Source organism: Anopheles coluzzii, chromosome 2 (genome assembly GCF_943734685.1).
Source record: "Anopheles coluzzii chromosome 2, AcolN3, whole genome shotgun sequence".
In the NCBI taxonomy this organism is placed as follows: domain Eukaryota; kingdom Metazoa; phylum Arthropoda; class Insecta; order Diptera; family Culicidae; genus Anopheles; species Anopheles coluzzii.
Genome location: NC_064670.1, coordinates 52,372,766 through 52,393,035, shown reverse-complemented (window position 1 = coordinate 52,393,035; position 20,270 = coordinate 52,372,766). Strand labels below are relative to the sequence as shown.

At 46.7% G+C, this 20,270-nt stretch overlaps 3 protein-coding genes across 3 annotated transcripts; 2 read left to right on the top strand and 1 right to left on the bottom strand.

Moving 5' to 3' along the window:
- Positions 1–1,803: 1,803 nt before the first annotated feature.
- LOC125906719 (uncharacterized protein K02A2.6-like) lies at positions 1,804–5,169 on the top strand. The gene has a single exon (XM_049606866.1). The coding sequence runs from the start codon at positions 1,804–1,806 to the stop codon at positions 5,065–5,067; it is 3,264 nt and encodes a 1,087-aa protein (XP_049462823.1). The 3' UTR covers positions 5,068–5,169.
- Positions 5,170–8,463: 3,294 nt separating this feature from the next.
- Positions 8,464–10,146, bottom strand: LOC120953016 (Krueppel-like factor 14). The gene has a single exon (XM_040372663.2). The coding sequence runs from the start codon at positions 9,926–9,928 to the stop codon at positions 8,924–8,926; it is 1,005 nt and encodes a 334-aa protein (XP_040228597.2). The 5' UTR covers positions 9,929–10,146; the 3' UTR covers positions 8,464–8,923.
- A 4,529-nt stretch (positions 10,147–14,675) lies between these two features.
- LOC120953332 (uncharacterized) lies at positions 14,676–16,268 on the top strand. The gene has a single exon (XM_040373163.2). The coding sequence runs from the start codon at positions 15,099–15,101 to the stop codon at positions 16,131–16,133; it is 1,035 nt and encodes a 344-aa protein (XP_040229097.2). The 5' UTR covers positions 14,676–15,098; the 3' UTR covers positions 16,134–16,268.
- The last annotated feature ends 4,002 nt before the right edge of the window (positions 16,269–20,270 follow it).

Below are 20,270 nucleotides of genomic sequence, written 5' to 3'. Positions count from 1 at the left end.
ATGAAAAAAAAGTTAATTGGTGTAAGATGAACCGATTTCAAGAAGATTTAATTTTGAAATAACAATTAAATAACAGGTTTAATATTTTTCATTGTTGCATGATTAATGATTTTTTTTATGATTAATGAAAAAAAGTCTGAAAGAAGGAAGCTCATGAACACCCCAAAAGCTTTCAATTGGAGTAACATTTTCTATGATTAGAAAACATAAAATATTAAAATATTTTTAATTAAATTATATATATGAAATATAACTATTACCTTTTCAATCTATGTTTCTGGCCATTTTGAATAAAAATTACTTTAGATGCAAGGGCTCTATTTAAAATGAGGTTAATGAAGTTAATAAATACTTGTAAGTATTTCATTATACTACTTTATCAATAACTGGGTAAATAAATAAATGATCATTTTTTTTATTATTTACATCTTTTATTTATAAGATTGTTAAAATTATAATTCTTGAAGTTGTGACAACTTTTCTAATTATCAACAAAGCTTTTCTAATTATCATATAAAAGTAAACAATAATAAGACATGATTATCTATTAATTTGCTCATCCACGGCGGTTAAAACAAACGTTCAAAAATGCTGCTTGGGTTTGTGATTAACAGGCGTTACGCGTAACGCTAGCGTAACGTAGAGGGCTGAGCCTTACTTTTACCACATAGATAACATGATCATATGAACTTTGAAAGACAAATCATAAACACAGCATAGAAATGTCAAAACCATCATCAAGTAAACAACACAAATACAACGGTACCAACATTGGAGAGGTATATGACTCAGGCAGTCGAAAACCTAAGAGCGGTACGTCTTTGAATGTGGCTTTATTAAGCATAGGCTTTATAAAACATAGAAGACTACATCCTGCTCCACAAAAGAAGAAGAAGAAGAAGAGGCCATCAATACACACGTTTTGTTAAAAAATAAGCATTTAAATAGTGCAATAGCAATCAAAATACATAAAAAACTAAAAAAAGTCGTTTGATGGGCGCGCAAAAAGTATTCGTCCATCTAGGTTTTTAATTATTTGCGCTGGACAAACACTACGTAGACGTGAATTAAATTTATTATTATCAATCTGTTGATGACTTCTGTAGTAGGCTATGACTACTATGACTATCAAACAGTGGGATTTTGCCTCAGCAGAATTTCACTTCCTAGGCATAGTAGCCTATGCCATGTTTAGTAATAAAGCAGTTCATAGTTAACCACCAAACTAGCAAGTTGGTTTTTATTTGCTCTCTGTGTGAACTGTAACATTTGGCGACGAGGGAAAGTTCAGAAGCATCTCGAAGGTCTTTTTAGCGAAATCATCAAATAACGAAAATGTCCCAAGAGGATCTGCGAAACGCCATCGTCCAACTCACGAATCTCGTCGCGAAGCAGCAGCAGCAGATCGAAAATTTAGCAAATCGAACTTTTTCGACGGCGGCTAGCGGAAGCGAGAAGACAATCGAGTCGTTGGCAAATGGAATCCAAGATTTCCTGTACGATCCGGACGCAGGAGTTTTCTTTGATGCATGGTACGCTAGATACGAAGACGTCTTCATTCAGGATGGTCATTCTCTCGACGATGCCGCCCGTGTGAGATTGCTTCTACGCAAATTAAGCACCCCTCTGCACGATAAGTACGTGAACACTATTCTGCCAAAGCATCCTCGCGATTTCTCTCTGGATGAGACCGTTACAAAACTGAAGAAGTTGTTTGGTCGCCAGAAGTCGGTTTTTCACTCCCGTTACCAGTGCTTGCAGTAAGCCAAGAGTGACGCGGATGATTTTACTTCGTATGCTGCCATGGTCAACAAACACTGCGAAGCGTTTCAACTTTCCAAGCTCACGTCGGATCAATTCAAAGCTCTCCGATTTGTCTGTGGACTCCAATCGCCACGGGATGCGGACATCCGAGCTAGATTGATTTCGAAACTGGAAGCTGATGAATCTGCAGTTGTTGAACAAGGAGAAGCTGCAAGTAAGGTGACTTTGGAAAACCTGGTGGAAGAATGTCATCGTGTGGCCAACCTTAAGCATGACTCGCAGATGGTGGAAAACAAGGAGGCTTGCTCCGTCAACACCATTTCGCGCAACCAGAATCATTCTTCTTCGAAGAAGACCAACAAAGTGCCCAAGACACCCTGCTGGAAATGTGGGGAACTGCACTACGTTCGTGAATGTCCGTTTGCATCGCACATGTGTACTAGATGCAAGCAGCAAGGACATAAAGAAGGCTACTGTTCAAGCAGTAAGCCCGCTGCATCCAAGCCTTTCAAGCAATGGAAGCCCAAAGAGAGCATGAAGACGAATGGCATTTACACTGTTCGCAACGTCGGAAGAAAACGCAAATTCGTCTCGGTCGAGCTCAACGGGGTAGCAGTCAAGCTTCAGCACGACTCGGCGTCCGACATCACCATCATTTCGAACGAAACATGGGCTAGCATCGGACGACCACCCACTCAACCGACCGATGAATCTGCTGTCACAGCGTCTGGTAGTGATTTGAATCTCCTCGCAGAGTTTCAAGCCGACATCACTATTAACAACGTGACCAAGACAGGGCGCATTTTCATCTCTGATAGCGCCGATCTCAACGTTTTGGGAATCGATACTATGGATCTATTTGATCTGTGGTCCGTACCGATTAACAGCTTGGTCAACGTCGTACATCAAAACTCTGACCAATACGTTGATCGCCTCAAGCACCAGTTTCCGGAGGTTTTTCGAAGCACGCTGGGTAGATGCACAAAAGCGCAAGTGAAGTTATACTTGAAGCCTGATGCCCGTCCATGCTACTGTCCGAAGCGACCAGTGGCGTATGCGGCTCTTCCCAAAGTAGATGCGGAACTCGAAAGGCTCGAAACAAACGGTATAATTTCTCCAGTTCAATTCTCGGACTGGGCAGCACCAATAGTCGTCGTACGGAAGTCGGACAATGTTTCGGTCCGTGTGTGCGGTGATTATTCTACGGGGCTGAACAACGCGCTGGAATGTGACCGTCATCCTCTACCTCATCCTGACGATCTTTTCGCGGAGCTGGCTGGGGCACGCTATTTCACACACCTTGACTTATCAGACGCCTATCTACAAGTTGAGGTCGAGGTGGAATCGCGCAAGCTACTTACCGTGAACACACATCGCGGCCTTTTCCAGTACAACCGACTTCCTCCAGGAGTCAAGTCGGCACCTGGTGCTTTCCAATGCATTATTGACAGCATGGTGGCTGGCATCTCTGGAGTGAAACCTTACCTTGATGATATCTTCATTGCTGGCCGCACCAAAGAGGAGCACGACCGTATCCTCTATGCTGTTCTCGAACGCGTCCGTGAGTATGGTTTCCATTTACGCCTTGAAAAATGTCGTTTCGCGCTTCCCCAGATCGGTTTCCTTGGATTGATCGTCGACAAGGATGGTGTTCGGCCTGACCCGTCCAAAACAGAAGCCATTGCCAAGATGCCACCCCCGAAGGACGTGAAGCAACTTCGCTCCTACCTCGGAGCTATCAACTATTATGGTCGATTCGTTCCACAGATGAAGCACCTCAGGGCTCCCCTGGATGACCTGCTGAAAAAGGATGCTCGCTGGAACTGGACAAAAGAGTGTCAGAAATCTTTTGAGCAGTTTAAGACCATTTTACTCTCCGACCTGCTGCTTACTCACTATGACCCATCTAAGGAGATCATCGTCGCGGCAGACGCATCGAAGTATGGTCTAGGCGCTGTCGTCATGCATCGTTTCCCCACCGGTGAGGTGAAGGCAATCGCACATGCTTCTCGCTCACTGACGGCAGCGGAAATGAACTACGGCCAAGTGGAAAAGGAAGCATTGGCGTTGATATTCGCTGTCACCCGTTTCCATAAGATGCTGTACGGACGGCATTTCACTCTCGAAACCGATCATCAACCGCTACTCAAAGTTTTCGGCTCGAAAAAAGGAATACCAGTTTACACAGCCAATCGTCTGCAACGATGGGCTTTGACACTTCTCCTGTATGACTTCGAGATCAAGCACATCTCGACGATGAATTTCGGCTACGCAGACTTCCTGTCCCGGCTGATGTCATCACAGCGCAGACCAGATGAGGATTACGTCATAGCTGCCGTCTATGTCGAATCCGAAGCAAAGGCGATTCTCGAAGACTCCATCAACAATCTGCCAGTCACACATCAGATGATTGTGGCTGAGACACGTAAGGATGCTGTTCTGCAGCAAGTGATTAGTTACATCAATGAAGGATGGCCAGCAAGCGTGAAGCTAATCACCGATCCTGATGTGAAGAAGTTCTTCGTCAGACGTGAGGGACTTCAAGTCGTCGATAACTGCGTCATGTTCGGCGATCGAATCGTCGTTCCATCAAAATTCCGGAAGCGAATCGTCCGCCAGCTACATCGTGGGCACCCAGGAATGGAGCGGATGAAGTCTCTGGCTCGCAGCTACATTTACTGGCCGAATGTTGACGACGATGTGGCGCAATTCGTTCGTCAGTGCGATGCATGTGCTAAAGCAGCGAAGGCTCCGACGAAAGCAACCCTGGAATCATGGCCTCTTCCGGACCGGCCGTGGCAACGAGTACACGTCGATTTCGCTGGCCCAATCGACGGACATCACTATTTCGTGATTGTAGATGCCTACTCTAAGTGGCCCGAAATTTTTCGCACTAGATCCATCACCACGACAACAACTTTGGACCTGCTTCGTGAAACATTTTCCCGTTACGGCAATCCAGACACGCTAGTCTCAGATAACGGAACGCAGTTTACGAGCGGACAGTTTCAACAGTTTTGCAGTGAGAATGGCATCAACCATATTCGTACTGCTCCATACCACCCGCAGTCGAATGGCCAAGCTGAACGTTTCGTGGATTCCCTCAAACGCGGCCTTAAGAAGTTAGGTAAGGGGGAATCACCAACATTACAGCATCTACAGACGTTTCTTTCAGTGTACCGATCAACACCCAACCGGAATACACCTAAGGGAACGTCTCCAGCCGAAGCGTTTTTTAAAAAGAACGATGCGCACTACGTTGGATCTGTTGAGGAAACCATATCCTCCGACTGCAGCCGTTAACCACAAACAAAATGAACAATTCAACAAACGGCATGGAGCGGTCAAGCGATCATTTGTAGAGAATGACTTGGTGTATGTTGAACAACACGTACACAACAAAAAGTCGTGGGTTCCTGGTCGAGTCATTGAACCAAAAGGATCCGTTAACTATGTCGTGTCGCTTGACTTGCATGGAAGACAGAAGCTTGTTAGATCGCATGTCAACCAAATGCGTTCTCGCTACGGTTCCGAAACCCCTGGGCAAGAACAACAACAACTTCCATGGGAAGTTTTATTAGAAGAAGTTGGTACTACTGCTGCAGTGAAACCAGCTGGCAATCATGTTGCTATTAATTTGAACTCTACGGTGCCAGCTGATGTTCCTGTTTTTGAAAATCCGCCAACCGATTTCAACCCGCCAACAACCAATGAACAACCATCTGCATCAGCATCGGAATCCATCGCATCCGAATCCGTCATAGCCGAATCTATCGCATCTGAATCCGTCGCATCCGAATCCATCGGATGCTTGCTACGTCGTTCCGTACGAACACCGAGAATCCCTCGATGGCTCTCATCATACGACCTTTATTAAAAAGGGGGAGATGTAGTAGGCTATGACTACTATGACTACCAAACAGTGGGATTTTGCCTCAGCAGAATTTCACTTCCTAGGCATAGTAGCCTATGCCATGTTTAGTAATAAAGCAGTTCATAGTTAACCACCAAACTAGCAAGTTGGTTTTATTTGCTCTCTGTGTGAACTGTAACATTTTCCTTCTAAATTAATGCATTTCTGTTGTTTCAATTGCACTTCAAGCGGTCAGAGAGGCACTAAAGGCCGGGGAGTTAAATTAATGGAGCATGATGGCGAAAATCGTTTCTTAATCCTATGCATTCTATAATCCTTAAACCTATCCTACCCATTTTTGAAGGTTATAAAATGTGGAGGCCTCGTTCCTTCATTTGATCAGAGTTTGGCCATTTTTCTGACACTAATTGTGTGACAAACTGCCATATAAGCAGCCGTCCTTGACGGTTAATCTAACGAAAGAAAGAAGCGGTTTATTGTCCAAAAAAATTTTTTTTTTCCAAGGAATCAGTGCATTTTGTGATGGCCAATAAGATCAGGAAAAGAGATGGGTCACATTTGGGTGATGGGTCATGCTGCAATTCATCGTAGCTGGTCATGTAAAAGCTTGAATGAGTGAGTTGTTAAGGCCGGGCTACATTGATCGTACTCCGTAGTGTAATTTTGATTTTCACTAGTGCATCTGGCGGCGACCAGCGCAAGCTAGATGTCTGTATAATTTATGTGTCAAAATTATTCATGCTTGGTGTCTCATCAAGTTTCGACCAGGCTACTTGTATGCCGTTTTAAATATTGATAAACGCCTACAAATTGGAACAAAGCAAACCGTTAATTGTTGTTGGTGGACAAATCGTCATTCATACAAAGCGCTGGGCAACATTTTTCCCCATCTTCCAATATATATGCATCATTGGGTAAAATTATAGCCTCCTCGACCCAAAACGTTTTTTGACAGATAAATTATACCAGCCTCTAACTTCAACCCGCCGCCGCTAGATGGCGTACGCGTTCACAAAAATTACACTACGGAGTACGATCAATGTAGCCCGGCCTTTACAAACATGTTTAGTTTGAATAATACCATACACAGAAAGTAGCCAAATCTGGTAATGAGCATCAAATAATTCAAAAACTCATTTCAAATTAGGCTATACTAATATATTAAAACACGTTTAAATCGCCAAGGTCATACGGCCGACGTCTACCATAGCGAAAACAGTCTACTAAGATGCAGCAGCAAAATCTCGTGTAACGGTAGCACCATGATGTCATGATACTAGAACTCAGTGAGGAAAGGTGAGCTAGAAAAATGATTCAAATTGATTGGAGACGAGATGGGGAAACATATTTATGCAGTTTTTAAGTACTTTGAGTCCGTGTTCTGAGAAATTTTACTTAAAATGTATCACATGGTTCACGAACAGTCGAGCTGGAGAACATACAGACCATTGTCATTTGCCCGAAACACCAAACCAGCTGAAACCAAACTAATGAAAATGATTTAGTAGGCTCTAAATATGATACATGTTCCCCAATTTGTCAATGGAACTTGGCCACCTAGTTCGTAAATGCAATATTTCTACCAGAGAATAATTGGAACAAGTGTTGTAGGATGAGTGGATCAAAAATACGCCATTTTAATGGTTCAAATGAGTTCTTGCGTTGTGCAAGTAGTCACCAATAGTCATAAATGCAATAAGAAACAAGATCAGGACATTTTTTGATTCCATAACCTTTGTTTTCATACGCATATTACGCCAAAAGTCAGATAGACTTCAATCAAATGACTTTTTTAGTTTTTTAAAATAATTTAGTTGTTATTGCACTATTTTAATGCTTATTTTTAGCAGTACGTGTGTATTGATGGTCCCTTTATCAAACCCCATGATTACTTTTACCACCTCATGCCTTTTGCGGCCATAATTCGCCTTTTTCTGCAAAATATTCAGCTAGACGAATACTTTTTGGACTGACTGTATGATGTTTTAATACAAATGACCCTGGACAACCTGATGGCAAATGTTTACATTTCCCTGAATTCATTATGCTTTATTCCTGCCCTGGGTTCAAGCCCCAAAAGCACCGTGCCCCCATGCGTAGTACCTACATGACTCAGTACTTTGAGACATTTACGAGAACCATTTTTACGTTTTTCGACAAGTTGGCGCTCCGGCGCCAGTACGACCGACATAGTAAAAGTGTGGTTTTGAAATGAATTCGAAATGAATTATAAACGTTCGATTAAGAAATTCCCACAGAAATTTCAGCAGCACAACAACAGTGCGGATACACTAGCACGGTTACAAAAAAAAAAAAAATACGAATAGAATTCTGACCCTTATTTAATAGAAAATATTTGGGGAATAATTGTGTTAAGGGTATATGCAAACAATAGGAAATTTTTCAATTTAAATGAATTTATATAAGCAAGTTCGAAAGCTTGGAACTAGTTGAAGACAAACAATGTTGAAAACTTGGTCAATAGTACACCAAGCAGGATTTCCGATGTGACCGAAGGTGCAGAAAATGCAACGAAATTAAAAAAAAAAACTGAAGTTTGTAGATAAAGATTGTAAAATTTAAGCAAAGTCATTCAATCATAATTTATTCGCGTGCCGCTATAGTAACTAGACGGCCATAGTAACGTTAGATAATTATGGTGAGAGCTACAAGCATGATAAAAACCATTAAAAATGTGCAAAATTCATTTTTTACAATCACAAACAAATTCCCAGTACTGACCATATGTTTTGAAAATAGTTCCATAATACGAAAATTAGGTGTGTGTGGATGTAGAAAATAGTCGAAGTGTACAAGGTATTGTGCATAAGAATAGGCGAACTAAGTATGAAATTAAAAGTAACGCTCAAGATGAGACGTTTTCATTTAAGAACTGACTCAATGCGATTGATGGCCAAATGCTAACAATAATTAAGATTAGCATTTTGTTTTTTTTTTCTGATGTTCACAACTTGGCCGTTCACAACAGTTATCAACTCGTACGACTTAACAACATGCACGTCATGGGTTCAAGCCCCGAATAGCCCGTGCCCCATTATTCTGCTATGGTAACAATAAGTCACTGAAAGCCAAGCTCACTTCACTAGTGGGTACAGGCAGGCCTTGACCGTCAGCGGTTGTTGTGCCAAAGAAGAAGAAGAAGAAGATGTTCACAACTTTCGGAACAATTTGAACAAAGAAAGCCAGACTGAAACGTTAACATCTTTGTTGCAAAAAGGGCCCATTTGACCTGGCTTTATTAAATCACCCGTACATTGCTCACGATCACGATCGTTTCACTGAGGCCTGTTTCGGTTTCCGGCCTGGTCGTCCTCTTGCCGGCGCTACTCCAACGAACGCACCGACACCACTCTTCAACTTCCCCGCCGTGCCCACGCTCATCTTACGCTCGTGGACTTTCCGGTGCTTGGCTAAATGGTCCGATCGGGAGAAACACTTTGGGCAGTACTCACACCGGTACGGTTTCACACCCGAATGGGACCGGAAGTGACGCGACAGTTCGTCCGACCGCGAAAACCGCCACTGACATCCTGGCCATTTGCAGTGATACGGCTTATCACCTACGTGCCGGCGGAGATGGGCTTTCAAATGCACCGGTTTGGCGTACACTTTGCGGCAACTTTCAAACGGACAAACGAACGTCCCGGTCGAGTCGGGTTCGGCTTCACACGGTTGCTGTACGCTGGACGACACGGCCGCAGGTAGCGTTTGGGACAAGTCCTCCGATTGCGTGATTTCACCCGTTGCGGGTGCCGCTTTATCTTCATGTGGATCCGATTGTCGGATAAACGCTTCACAGGAATCATCACAGAGGTAAGTGTTTTCCGGCAGTCGTAGCTCGTTTTCCCACAGTTGACTAAAATTTACGCAATTGTACTCGAGAATGAAATCTTCTACGTTCAGCTCCAGCTCCAGCCCATCCACTTCGCCGCCATTGGGCGTAGGCAGAAGTTCGAGTGAGTTTAACGACGGTAGATCGGTTGTTGCTGGACAAGGATGCACTGTATCTTCTTCGAGCTCCGAGGTTTGGGTCGTGGGGCACGTTAGTTCCGCTAGGGCCAACGCAATGTCTCGATCGTCCTGCAGCTCGGTGTACAGATGGTAGAATCCGTTGGCCAGGAAATCGTCCGACGATTGTGCGAAGCTGCCCAAATCCATGATCGCCTCGATCCGATCGGTGTCGATCATTGCAACAAACTGAACCGCGCGCCGTATCACGGCTTCCCGGGACCGGTCATTTTTCCGCCAGCAACGATGCTGTTGATGCATGAAAGATGATACGGCGCGAAGCACTTTGGTGATATTGGGGCGGCGCTGGCAACTACTACACGACCACACAACCCCGGTTGACGGATTTCCCCGGGATCATCGCGACCCCGTAGACACGAGATGTATGTGTTTGGCTGGCTGGCTGGCTGGCTGGAGGCTTAGATAAAGGCTGATAAAATGTCGCACGCGTTGGTCAATGAAGACACTGAAGGCCTGGCATTGGCTCTGGACATCATTGACGTCGAGCATTCTCCTCTAGAGCCATCTGGTTGGCGTTGATACTGAGAAAGTGAGTTTGCTTTGGAGCGCGGCGGAGGCTACGGCGAACTCATTAGTGTCAAATGACAATAAGAATTTTCCCCCTGTTTCACAAACCACAGAATGCAGAAAATTAGGCTCGACCAACGTGTTGCATGGTGATAGGTAATGCATCGTCATAACACTATTTATCAGTAATTTGTCGCCTTGTAGCAAAGCATATTATCCCGCAACAATAGTGCCCAACTGTTCTTCCGTTCTATCAATTGCTCATCAATCAGTTTCAACTAGAGACGCTACACCGGACGTTTTGTGGTATGATATGGTCATATTTACAGACAGACAGCAAAAACCAGATGTCCTCCCGTTTTATCATCACCCGTCGATGCAGTCATCAGCCTAATGACTTGTCTCTGGGGAGCGGGTTTCTTTGCCGTTGTTTTCTAAATTCTTGTTTTGCTCTGCTTCCCGATAACTGCTTGCCGTTAACACGCACTCATCTGTTCGTCATCGTTTAATACGAGTATTCAAATATTATTGTACAAACGATCAGCGCATTAATTGCAGAGTTTCAGCAATTTTAATAACACTTTAAATATGTCAGCTCAAAGCGATGGAGCGACCAAGGAGACCATTTAGATAAGTGCAGAAATATTAGCAGGAAGCACATCTTAAAGCGGACAAATTCTGTTGAAAACTCACTTGGTTCTAGTGGTTTGGTGGCTCTGGGTTCTTCGTCCACAACTTGGGAGACAACTTGCCAATCCTTCCTGCTATTGCTCCTCGCTGGCTCGCGAGTCTATTGAGATGGAAGGGGGATCGTTTCCTTGTTGAGATTCGAACGGAAAGCGAAAGCCTCAACATTCTATTTAGGAACATTTGAAACAGTTTCAACGTTCTTATTTGATCAATTCTCCAATAAAAAACCCATTTCTTTTTATCTAGTAGGTTTTTATCACCTATGAAGTGTGGGGTCTGTTTTATTTTATTATTGACAGTTTGTCCGAAATAGATTAAAAACAAAAATTTGCTATGTTTTTGTCGTTTTGTTCTTTTCTTTTAGGGTTTCTCTTTAAAAATTCCAATGAAATCCTAAAGATCCTTCATTCTCATTTGCATGTCTATTTATTTCTATCTATCTTCTGTTCTTTTTGCTTTGGCAGGTTTTCTTAAATACCGAAATTTGACTGCATACCTTCTACATTCGATTTGATTTTCTATCATTTTGCTTTGGTTTAAAAGATTACGAGACATGCACTTTTGTTGTCACGCTTTAATGGATTTCTTTTGACTACCATGACTTAGGTTCTAGAGTGGCTTTACTTTTTATTTTATTATTATTTTATTTATATTATTTGTCATGCTGTTTATGTCGGTGTTTTCGTTGGCCGATTGTACAATGATTTCCTTATATTTTTTCTTGTAATATATATCTTTGGTATGAGTGATTTATGATTTTGGTATGAATGAATATAATATCACTATAATATCATGTATTTTTCTGTGAATAAATTACTCTGAGTCCACTATTGTCAATGTGCATGTCAGAGACTTGTCTTATTATGTGAGGAGCAATTGTTATTGATGTGATCGTCAGATCAATGGCTGTGTTTCTTTTTTTGATGAGATCGGGATGAATATACGTGTGTTCTTTTTTATGTATCATAGTGAAATTAGTATCGTGTATAATTTTTAGTACGTTATTACTTTTCCCATCATTGGTAATGGTTGCCCCTCTCGACGTGATGGGCATTAAAATCTCCCATCATACATGCTTCTATTTTGCGTAATGTCCTACGCGGACATGCCGTCTACACAGGATTTCGAGACTTCATCATTAATACATTCGAGTATTTTTAAGCGTTGTGATGAGAAGGGTATCGTTTGATATTCCGTTATTGTCTTTACGGGTACGGTTTGTTTCGGAGCCACACGAGCTTTTTCCAGCGACCAGTCGTACCACGTTATTTTCTTTGAAGCAGGATCGAAGATATACACAAGCCGCAAATGCCTGATCTGATGCATCGACAAATGTATGTATCTCCAGTGGTACTTGATGGCTGATTAATAACGGCATAGCAAATTGGTAGATCCTTGGCACCTTCCACCATGGTTATCCATTCTCTCCATTGCTCGTACAGTGAATCGGAAATTTCTGTATCCTAATCGCTTGAAGAAACGTGTACAGCTTGCATCAGGATCCGTTCATGGATTGTTAGGTAACTGATCAGCCCAAGTGGATCGTACGTTCTCATGACCGCACTTAACACCTCTCGTTTCGCAAGCTTCTTATCGTTTCCGATTTCTGATGATATTTCTTTTAAGTTAATCTTATAGCCGAAACTGTCTGCAACCGTATCCCATTGCACACCGAGGATTTTCTCCACGTTCGATTGCTTCTCATCCATTGATAAAGGTTCAGGACGTTGTTATGCTTCTAGACGACCCAAAAAATCTTCTGCGTCAATTTTTTGCGACACTTTCTCTCTGTCAAACCGTCCTTGTTTTAGCACGAATGTATGGCTTACTTTGATCGTAATGTCGCGAAACACGAGCGTTGCCTTTCTGTGAAAATTTCACAAACCCGCGACAATCACGGCATGATACTCCTCAAAAGTTTTATTTGCTCACTTCATCAACGTAGGCTTTCGAATTAGTTGCTTCTCCATACTTTTCAACCGAGTTAAAGTGTTGTTGGAACTGTTCGGAAATTGCGGATCGTTACTTTTCCACAATAGTCCAATTGATGGTGATTCATTATCGGATTTCTTGACACGTTATTTTCATTATTATGCGGTTGATTCCATTGCCTTTGAACTGGATTGCGTTGTTCGTTTTCTCGTTTTCTCGATTTCTCGGTTCTGGACGGTTGTTTCAGGTAGGTACAGCATGACGTTGTTCTCCCTGTCGTGGGCAGCCGTGCCGACCCCTGGACTTACCGTGGCAGTTGCGCTGCCACCGGTCAACGTCCAGGAGGACGACAGTGTGTCACGCACACTGTCGCACACATTAAGCGCAAGGCTTAGAGTGTGCCGAGCGCCGCACGATTAGAGTGTGTTAGCGAGCCGATCGAGCAGGAGCTCTCGGCAGGGACGCTCGGTGCGGCTGGTGCACAGCCGCCGCACTTGTGATTTTAAAGTGTATTTTTTGTGTCATTTATGTTCTATTTATTATTGTACGTTATAAGTGTTTGAATAAAGCAAAAGTATCAAACACAACACTCCCGGCTGATGGTTTCGCGAATCTTGTATTCCTACTCTTACAGGGTTTTCGAGGATTATATAGACATGTTCAGCGAGTAGTAGATTCGTTCAGGTATATAATAGACTCTTTCAGCGAGATATAGAATTGTTCGGAAGTAGGCGTTGACATGTTCGGGTATACTGTAGAGCTGTCACTTTCGTACCCCTTGGACTGCAGCTTGGATCATTCTCATCAGGAGGTAAACAAACAGTTTTCGAAAAAATAAGCTTTTTTCAACTAATTTATGTATTAAACAGCTTGGGGAATGATTATTAGCTACTTTTAGGACTTTTAAGAATGAAAAATTGAACCCTGCGGCACAGTGTGTAAACAAAACAACTGACAGCTCTACAGAATCGCTGAACATGTCTACGCCTACTTCCGAACAATTCTATATCTCGCTGAAAGAGTCTATTATATGCTCGAACGAATCTACAACTCGCTGAACTTGTCTATATAATCCTCGAAAACCCTGTATAATGGTTTTTGCGATAGGTTTCAACCATTCATTGAGATCTTTCAAGATAACTATTTGGTCGCCGTTCTCTTCATTATATTCTGACCATTGGTACTGAAATGTCATCGGCAGTTTTTCAACGATCTCGTTAACCGATCGCGAATCGTTTAAATATTCGCCATGGGTTAAATTAGTCACGTTAACTACCAGATTTTCCACGGATTCTAAAAGATACGAAATCTGCTAAAGGGGCCCTTTTCGTTGTAAGTTCGTAGGCTGAAATTTCAGCCCGTCAGCTGTTTGCATTGTATAGCAGGTGGGCATATCCCAAGGTGTATGAATTTAGAAGGCAAATTTTTTATCACTTCTGCTTCTGAATGAGTCAAAAAGTGATATTCAAATTTGCTAATAAAAAACATGCTATTAGACCACCTGAACTACATACACATCTAGATTCCACCGTATGATTCTAGATTCCACCACGTGATCTCTTTAATGCACCTTGGGGTAAATGTAAACAACACCGTGTTTTCGAGCAGGTACTCGAATCTAATTCTAGCTTTGAGGCTAGAATAATCTAAACTGAAAATTGCAGGCTAGTTTTTTGTGTGGTTTTGTATGGAGTGTTTACATGATTTCAGCCTCCAACTGTCAAACTCCATACAAAAAACTGACTAGAATCGTGAAGGGCCCCAATGTCTCTAAACTTGGACTTTCTAAATATCCTTAAGAAGATCCTTATATAGAAGATCCCGTAAATTTCGTTCAAACGCTCGATGATAGCCGCCATGTATGCTTCGCGATTTCCGAACTTTTTTTTATTGTTCGAAATTGATGGATTTGTCATTATCACATTAAATAATAAATATTAAGACATGATCAATATGCTCATCCACGCCTATTAAAACAGGTGTGAAACAAAAATACTGCTTGGGTTTGAGATAAATAGTCGTTACGCGTATTGCTAACGTAACGTAGAGGCTCCATGCCTTACATTTATGCTACACACTGTAGCAGTAATCTGTCAGTCGGGTATTACCACAGTATAGTTGCTGTTGTTCATTCTCCGGCGCACAATAGCCACAGTTCACCACTACTCTTTGCACGCGTCTGTTGCTCTTCAATTTTCAATCAACAATTGAATCTGTGACCATCAACCTTTGAAAACAAAGCAAAGGGTGTCGCTTCGTGAACGGTGAAATTACAGTGATAATGGATATCGTGCATCCGTTCGGTGTTCCCCGCGAGGGAGGCCAGTCGTCCAGCAGCCAGCCCTATTACCCCGGGGCTCCCCTTTTTCCCGCACACACCTACAACGCCAATAGGAGCAGTACGAACAGCGGCACGGCCGGCAGCATCTTCGGAGGAGGCATATCATCCGGCCAAACCACCCACAACACCATGGCCAACGAAATGATGGACACCGTCCCCGTCCTCATAAGCACACCCAACACCACCACCTCCTCCTCTGTTGTCGCCAACAACCAACTCCAGCTGAAACCGGTTCTCGGTAAGCTGAATAGAAAAGCGGCCAAGGGAGGAGGAAGTCAGTGGTGCAAGCTGGCCCATCGGGCGCAACCCATGAGCGCATTCGACGCGCTGTGCAATCTTTGCGGCGCGAACAGCTCGGAATTCAACGTCCGCACCAACGGGCACGAGACGATGGTGCAAACCATCTTCAACGCGATGCAGTACCAAGCGGTGGCACCAAACGAATTCCTTGCCAAGGAAAAGGTGTCCGAGGAGGTGCTGCGTGACATTTATTTGCCGCGGCTGGCAGCCCACAAGGATCAATCGGAGACGGGCGCGATGATGGATACGTCCACGCAAAACGGTATGGAGGCAGAGGAGGACCCGGATGCTAAGACAACACTGTTGTTGGCGCAGAACCTGGTCTCGTTTGCGCTGTACAAACTGTTTGCCAAATGGAACGTGCAGCCAAAGCCGACAAAGGTGAAGGAACAACCATCGAAAAATGGTGTGATCAGGTGCCGGGAGCAACTGCCGGTCAATCCAACCAGCCACCATCCGGCGACGCTACTGTCGATCATGGTAACACCCGTATCGTTTGAGGATGTCGGCGAAACCGTCGTGAGTCCGGCACGGACGAACTTTGTGGCCCGGGTGACGGTAGGCGAACAATCGTTCACTGGCACGGGGCAATCGAAAAAGGTGGCCCGTAAGATGGCAGCATCGGAAGCGTGCAAGGCACTGTTTGGCGTAAACTACGGTGTTCTTCAGGGTTAGAGGGTGACCAATCATTGATGAAGCATAATGAACTGTTTTGCCGCAAAAAGTATGCGCGCACTGTTATTCGTTGAACAGCGAAGTAAAACAAAAGTGGAATTGAATTTGAATAAAACTGAACTACGCCTAACAAAAGCTGTTTCGGAAAGTGTACTTAAAACAGGAGCAGACTTGCAAAACAAAACGAAAGAAAGTAAGGCAAATTGGCGAAATATGCGTAACATTCATGGGCAATGCCCGACATTGGCGTCAGGCAGATACGATGATTTTTTATCCAGTGCTTTTAAAACTTTCAAACCAACAGTAGATCAATTGTTCTGGAACGCTCCTGGGGTTAGCTGAATTATCTCTTTTTCGTTATACATTTTTAGGGAAGTACACTACTGGTGAAATGTGTTTTATAGCAGGGAGTGAAGCATGCCGCTGTAAGGAGGTCTTGCAGGAGATCCAATGGTGAATGCAAAGCGCATTCTAACATGTTGCAAGTTGTTGGTGCCCAAAAACAAAGTACAATGTCTCCAACGAAAGACAAACAAACAAAATTGATTTTTATGGTTTTTTGGCAATCATTGCGAATGAAATATCGTGTAGCTTCGTATTAAGGACTAGTGATGTGCTCTATGGAGCGCACCCACGACTCCGATCCGACTCCGACTATTGTTAGTCCGATTCCGACTCCGGCAAAAAGGCACCACTAGATCCGCCCGGAGTCGGAGTCATCTGGAGTCGCCCGGAGTCGTCCGGAGTCGTCCGGAGTCGTTTGGAGTCGTTTGGAGTCGTTTGGAGTCGTTTGGAGTCGTCCGGAGTCGTCCGGAGTCGTCCGGAGTCGTCCGGAGTTGTTCGGAGTCGTTTGGAGTCGTTCGGAGTCGTCCGGAGTCGCCCGGAGTCGCCCGGAGCCGTCTGGAGTCGTTGGGAGTCGGCTGGAGTCGTCCGGAGTCGTCCGGAGTCGTCCGGAGTCATCCGGAGTCGGTGTCGTTTGGAGTCGTCTTGAGTCGTCCGGAGTCATTTGGAGTCGTCCGGAGTCGCCCGGAGTCGCCCGGAGTTGTTCGGAGTCGTTTGGAGTCGTTCGGAGTCGTCCGGAGTCGCCCGGAGTCGCCCGGAGTTGTTCGGAGTCGTTTGGAGTCGTTCGGAGTCGTCCGGAGTCGTTCGGAGTCGTCCAGAGTCGCCCGGAGTCGTCCGGAGTCGTCCGGAGTCGTCCGGAGCCGTCTGGAGTCGTTGGGAGTCGGCTGGAGTCGTCCGGAGTCGCCCGGAGTCGTCCGGAGTCGTCCGAAGACGTCTGGAGTCGTTTGGATTCGTTCAGGGTCGTCCGGAGTCGTCCGGAGTCGTCTTGAGTCGTCCACAGTCGTTCGGAGTCGTCCGGAGTCGTCCGGAGTCGTTCGGAGTCGGAGTCGTCCGGAGTCATCCAGAGTCGTCCAGAGTCGTCCGGAGTCGTCCGGAGTCGGTGTCGTTTGGAGTCGTCTTGAGTCGTCCGAAGTCATTTGGAGTCGTCCGGAGTCGCCCGGAGTCGCCCGGAGTTGTTCGGAGTTGTTCGAAGTCGTTTGGAGTCGTTCGGAGTCGTCCAGAGTCGTCCGGAGTCGTCCGGAGACGACCGGAGTCTTCCAGAGTCGCCCAGAGTCCAAACGGAGTCGCCCGGAGTCGTCCGGAGTCGTCCGGAGACGTCTGGAGTCGTTTGGATTCGTTCAGAGTCGTCCGGAGTCGTCCGGAGTCGTCTTGAGTTGTCCGGAGTCGTTCGGAGTCGTCCGGAGTCGTTCGGAGTCGGAATCGTCCGGAGTCGTCTGGAGTCATCCAGAGTCGTCCAGAGTCGTCCGGAGTCGTCCGGAGACGACCGGAGTCGTCCAGAGTCGGTGTCGTTTGGAGTCGTCTTGAGTCGTCCGGAGTCATTTGGAGTCGTCCGGAGTCGCCTGGAGTCGCCCGGAGTTGTTCGGAGTCGTTTGGAGTCATTCGGAGTAGTCCAGAGTCGCCTGGAGTCGCCCGGAGCCGTCTGGAGTCGTTGGGAGTCGGCTGGAGTCGCCCGGAGTCGTCCGGAGTCGTCCGGAGTTGTCCTGAGACGTCTGGAGTCGTTTGGAGTCGGAGTTGGCTGGAGTCTTCTAGAGTCGTCCGGATTCGTCCGGAGTCGTCCGGAGTCGTCCGGAGTCGTCCGGAGTCGTTTGAAGTCGGAGTCGGCTGGAGTCGTCTGGAGTCGTCCAGAGTCGGAGTCGTTTGGAGTGGGAGTCGGAGTCGTCCGGAGTCGTTCGGAGTCGGAGTCGTCCGGAGTCGTCTGGAGTCATCCAGAGTCGTCCAGAGTCGTCCGGAGTCGTCCGGAGTCGGTGTCGTTTGGAGTCGTCTTGAGTCGTCCGGAGTCATTTGGAGTCGTCCGGAGTCGCCCGGAGTCGCCCGGAGTTGTTCGGAGTTGTTCGGAGTCGTTTGGAGTCGTTCGGAGTCGTCCGGAGTCGTTCGGAGTCGCCCGGAGTCGCCCGGAGTCTTCCAGAGTCGCCCAGAGTCCAAACGGAGTCGTCCGGAGTCGTACGGAGCCGTCCAGAGTCGTCCGGAGTCGTCTTGAGTTGTCCGGAGTCGTCCGGAGTCGTCCGGAGTCGTTCGGAGTCGGAGTCGTCCGGAGTCGTCTGGAGTCATCCAGAGTCGTCCAGAGTCGTCCGGAGTCGTCTGGAGTCGTTCGGAGTCGTTCGGAGTCGTTCGGAGTCGCCCGCAGTCGTCCGGAGTCGTTCGAAGTCGTTCGGAGTCGTTCGGAGTCGTCCGGAGTCGGAGTCATTCGGAGTCGTCCAGAGTCGCCCGGAGTCGGAGTCGTCCGGAGTCGCCCGGAGTCGTTCGGAGTCGTTCGGAGTCTTCCGGAGTCGTCCGGAATCGTCTAGAGTCGTTTGGAGTCGTCCGGAGTCGCCCGGAGTCGTCCGGAGTCGTACGGAGTCGTCCGGAGTCGTCCGGAGTCGCCCGGAGTCGACCGGAGTCGTTTGAAGTCGGAGTCGGCTGGAGTCGTCTGGAGTCGGAGTCGTTCGGAGTCGGAGTCGTCTGGAGTCGTCTGGAGTCGTCTGGAGTCGTTCGGAGTCGTTCGGAGTCGTCCGGAGTCGGAGTCATTCGGAGTCGTCCAGAGTTGGAGTCATTAGGAGTCGTAGTCGTCTGGAGTCGTCCGGAGTCGTCTGGAGTCGTCTGGAGTCGTCTGGAGTCGTTTGGAGTCGTCCGGAGTCGTTCAGAGTCGTCCGGAGTCGTCCGGAGTCGCCCGGAGTCGCCCGGAGTCGCCCGGAGTCGTTTGGAGTCGGAGTCGGCTGGAGTCTTCTGGAGTCGTCCGGAGTCGTCTGGAGTCGTCCGGAGTCGTCTGGAGTCGTCCGGAGTCGTCCGGAGTCGTCCGGAGTCGCCCGGAGTCGACCGGAGTCGTTTGAAGTCGGAGTCGGCTGGAGTCGTCTGGAGTCGTCCAGAGTCGGAGTCGTTTGGAGTGGGAGTCGGAGTCGTCCAGAGTCGTCCGGAGTCGTTCGGATTCATCCAGAGTCGTCCGGAGTCGTCCGGAGTCGCCCGGAGTCCGAACGGAGTCGCCCGGAGTCCGAACGGAGTCGCCCGGAGTCCGAACGGAGTCGTCCGGAGTCGTTTGGAGTCGTTTGGAGTCGTTTGGAGTCGTTTGGAGTCGTCCGGAGTCGTCCGGAGTCGTCCGGAGTCGTTTGGAGTCGTTTGGAGTCGTTTGGAGTCGTTTGGAGTCGTCCGGAGTCGTCCGGAGTCGTCCGGAGTCGTCCGGAGTTGTTCGGAGTCGTTTGGAGTCGTTCGGAGTCGTCCGGAGTCGCCCGGAGTCGCCCGGAGTCGCCCGGAGCCGTCTGGAGTCGTTGGGAGTCGGCTGGAGTCGTCCGGAGTCGTCCGGAGTCGTCCGGAGTCATCCGGAGTCGGTGTCGTTTGGAGTCGTCTTGAGTCGTCCGGAGTCATTTGGAGTCGTCCGGAGTCACCCGGAGTCGCCCGGAGTTGTTCGGAGTCGTTTGGAGTCGTTCGGAGTCGTCCGGAGTCGCCCGGAGTCGCCCGGAGTTGTCCGGAGTCGTTTGGAGTCGTTCGGAGTCGTCCGGAGTCGTTCGGAGTCGGCCAGAGTCGCCCGGAGTCGTCCGGAGTCGTCCGGAGTCGTCCGGAGCCGTCTGGAGTCGTTGGGAGTCGGCTGGAGTCGTCCGGAGTCGC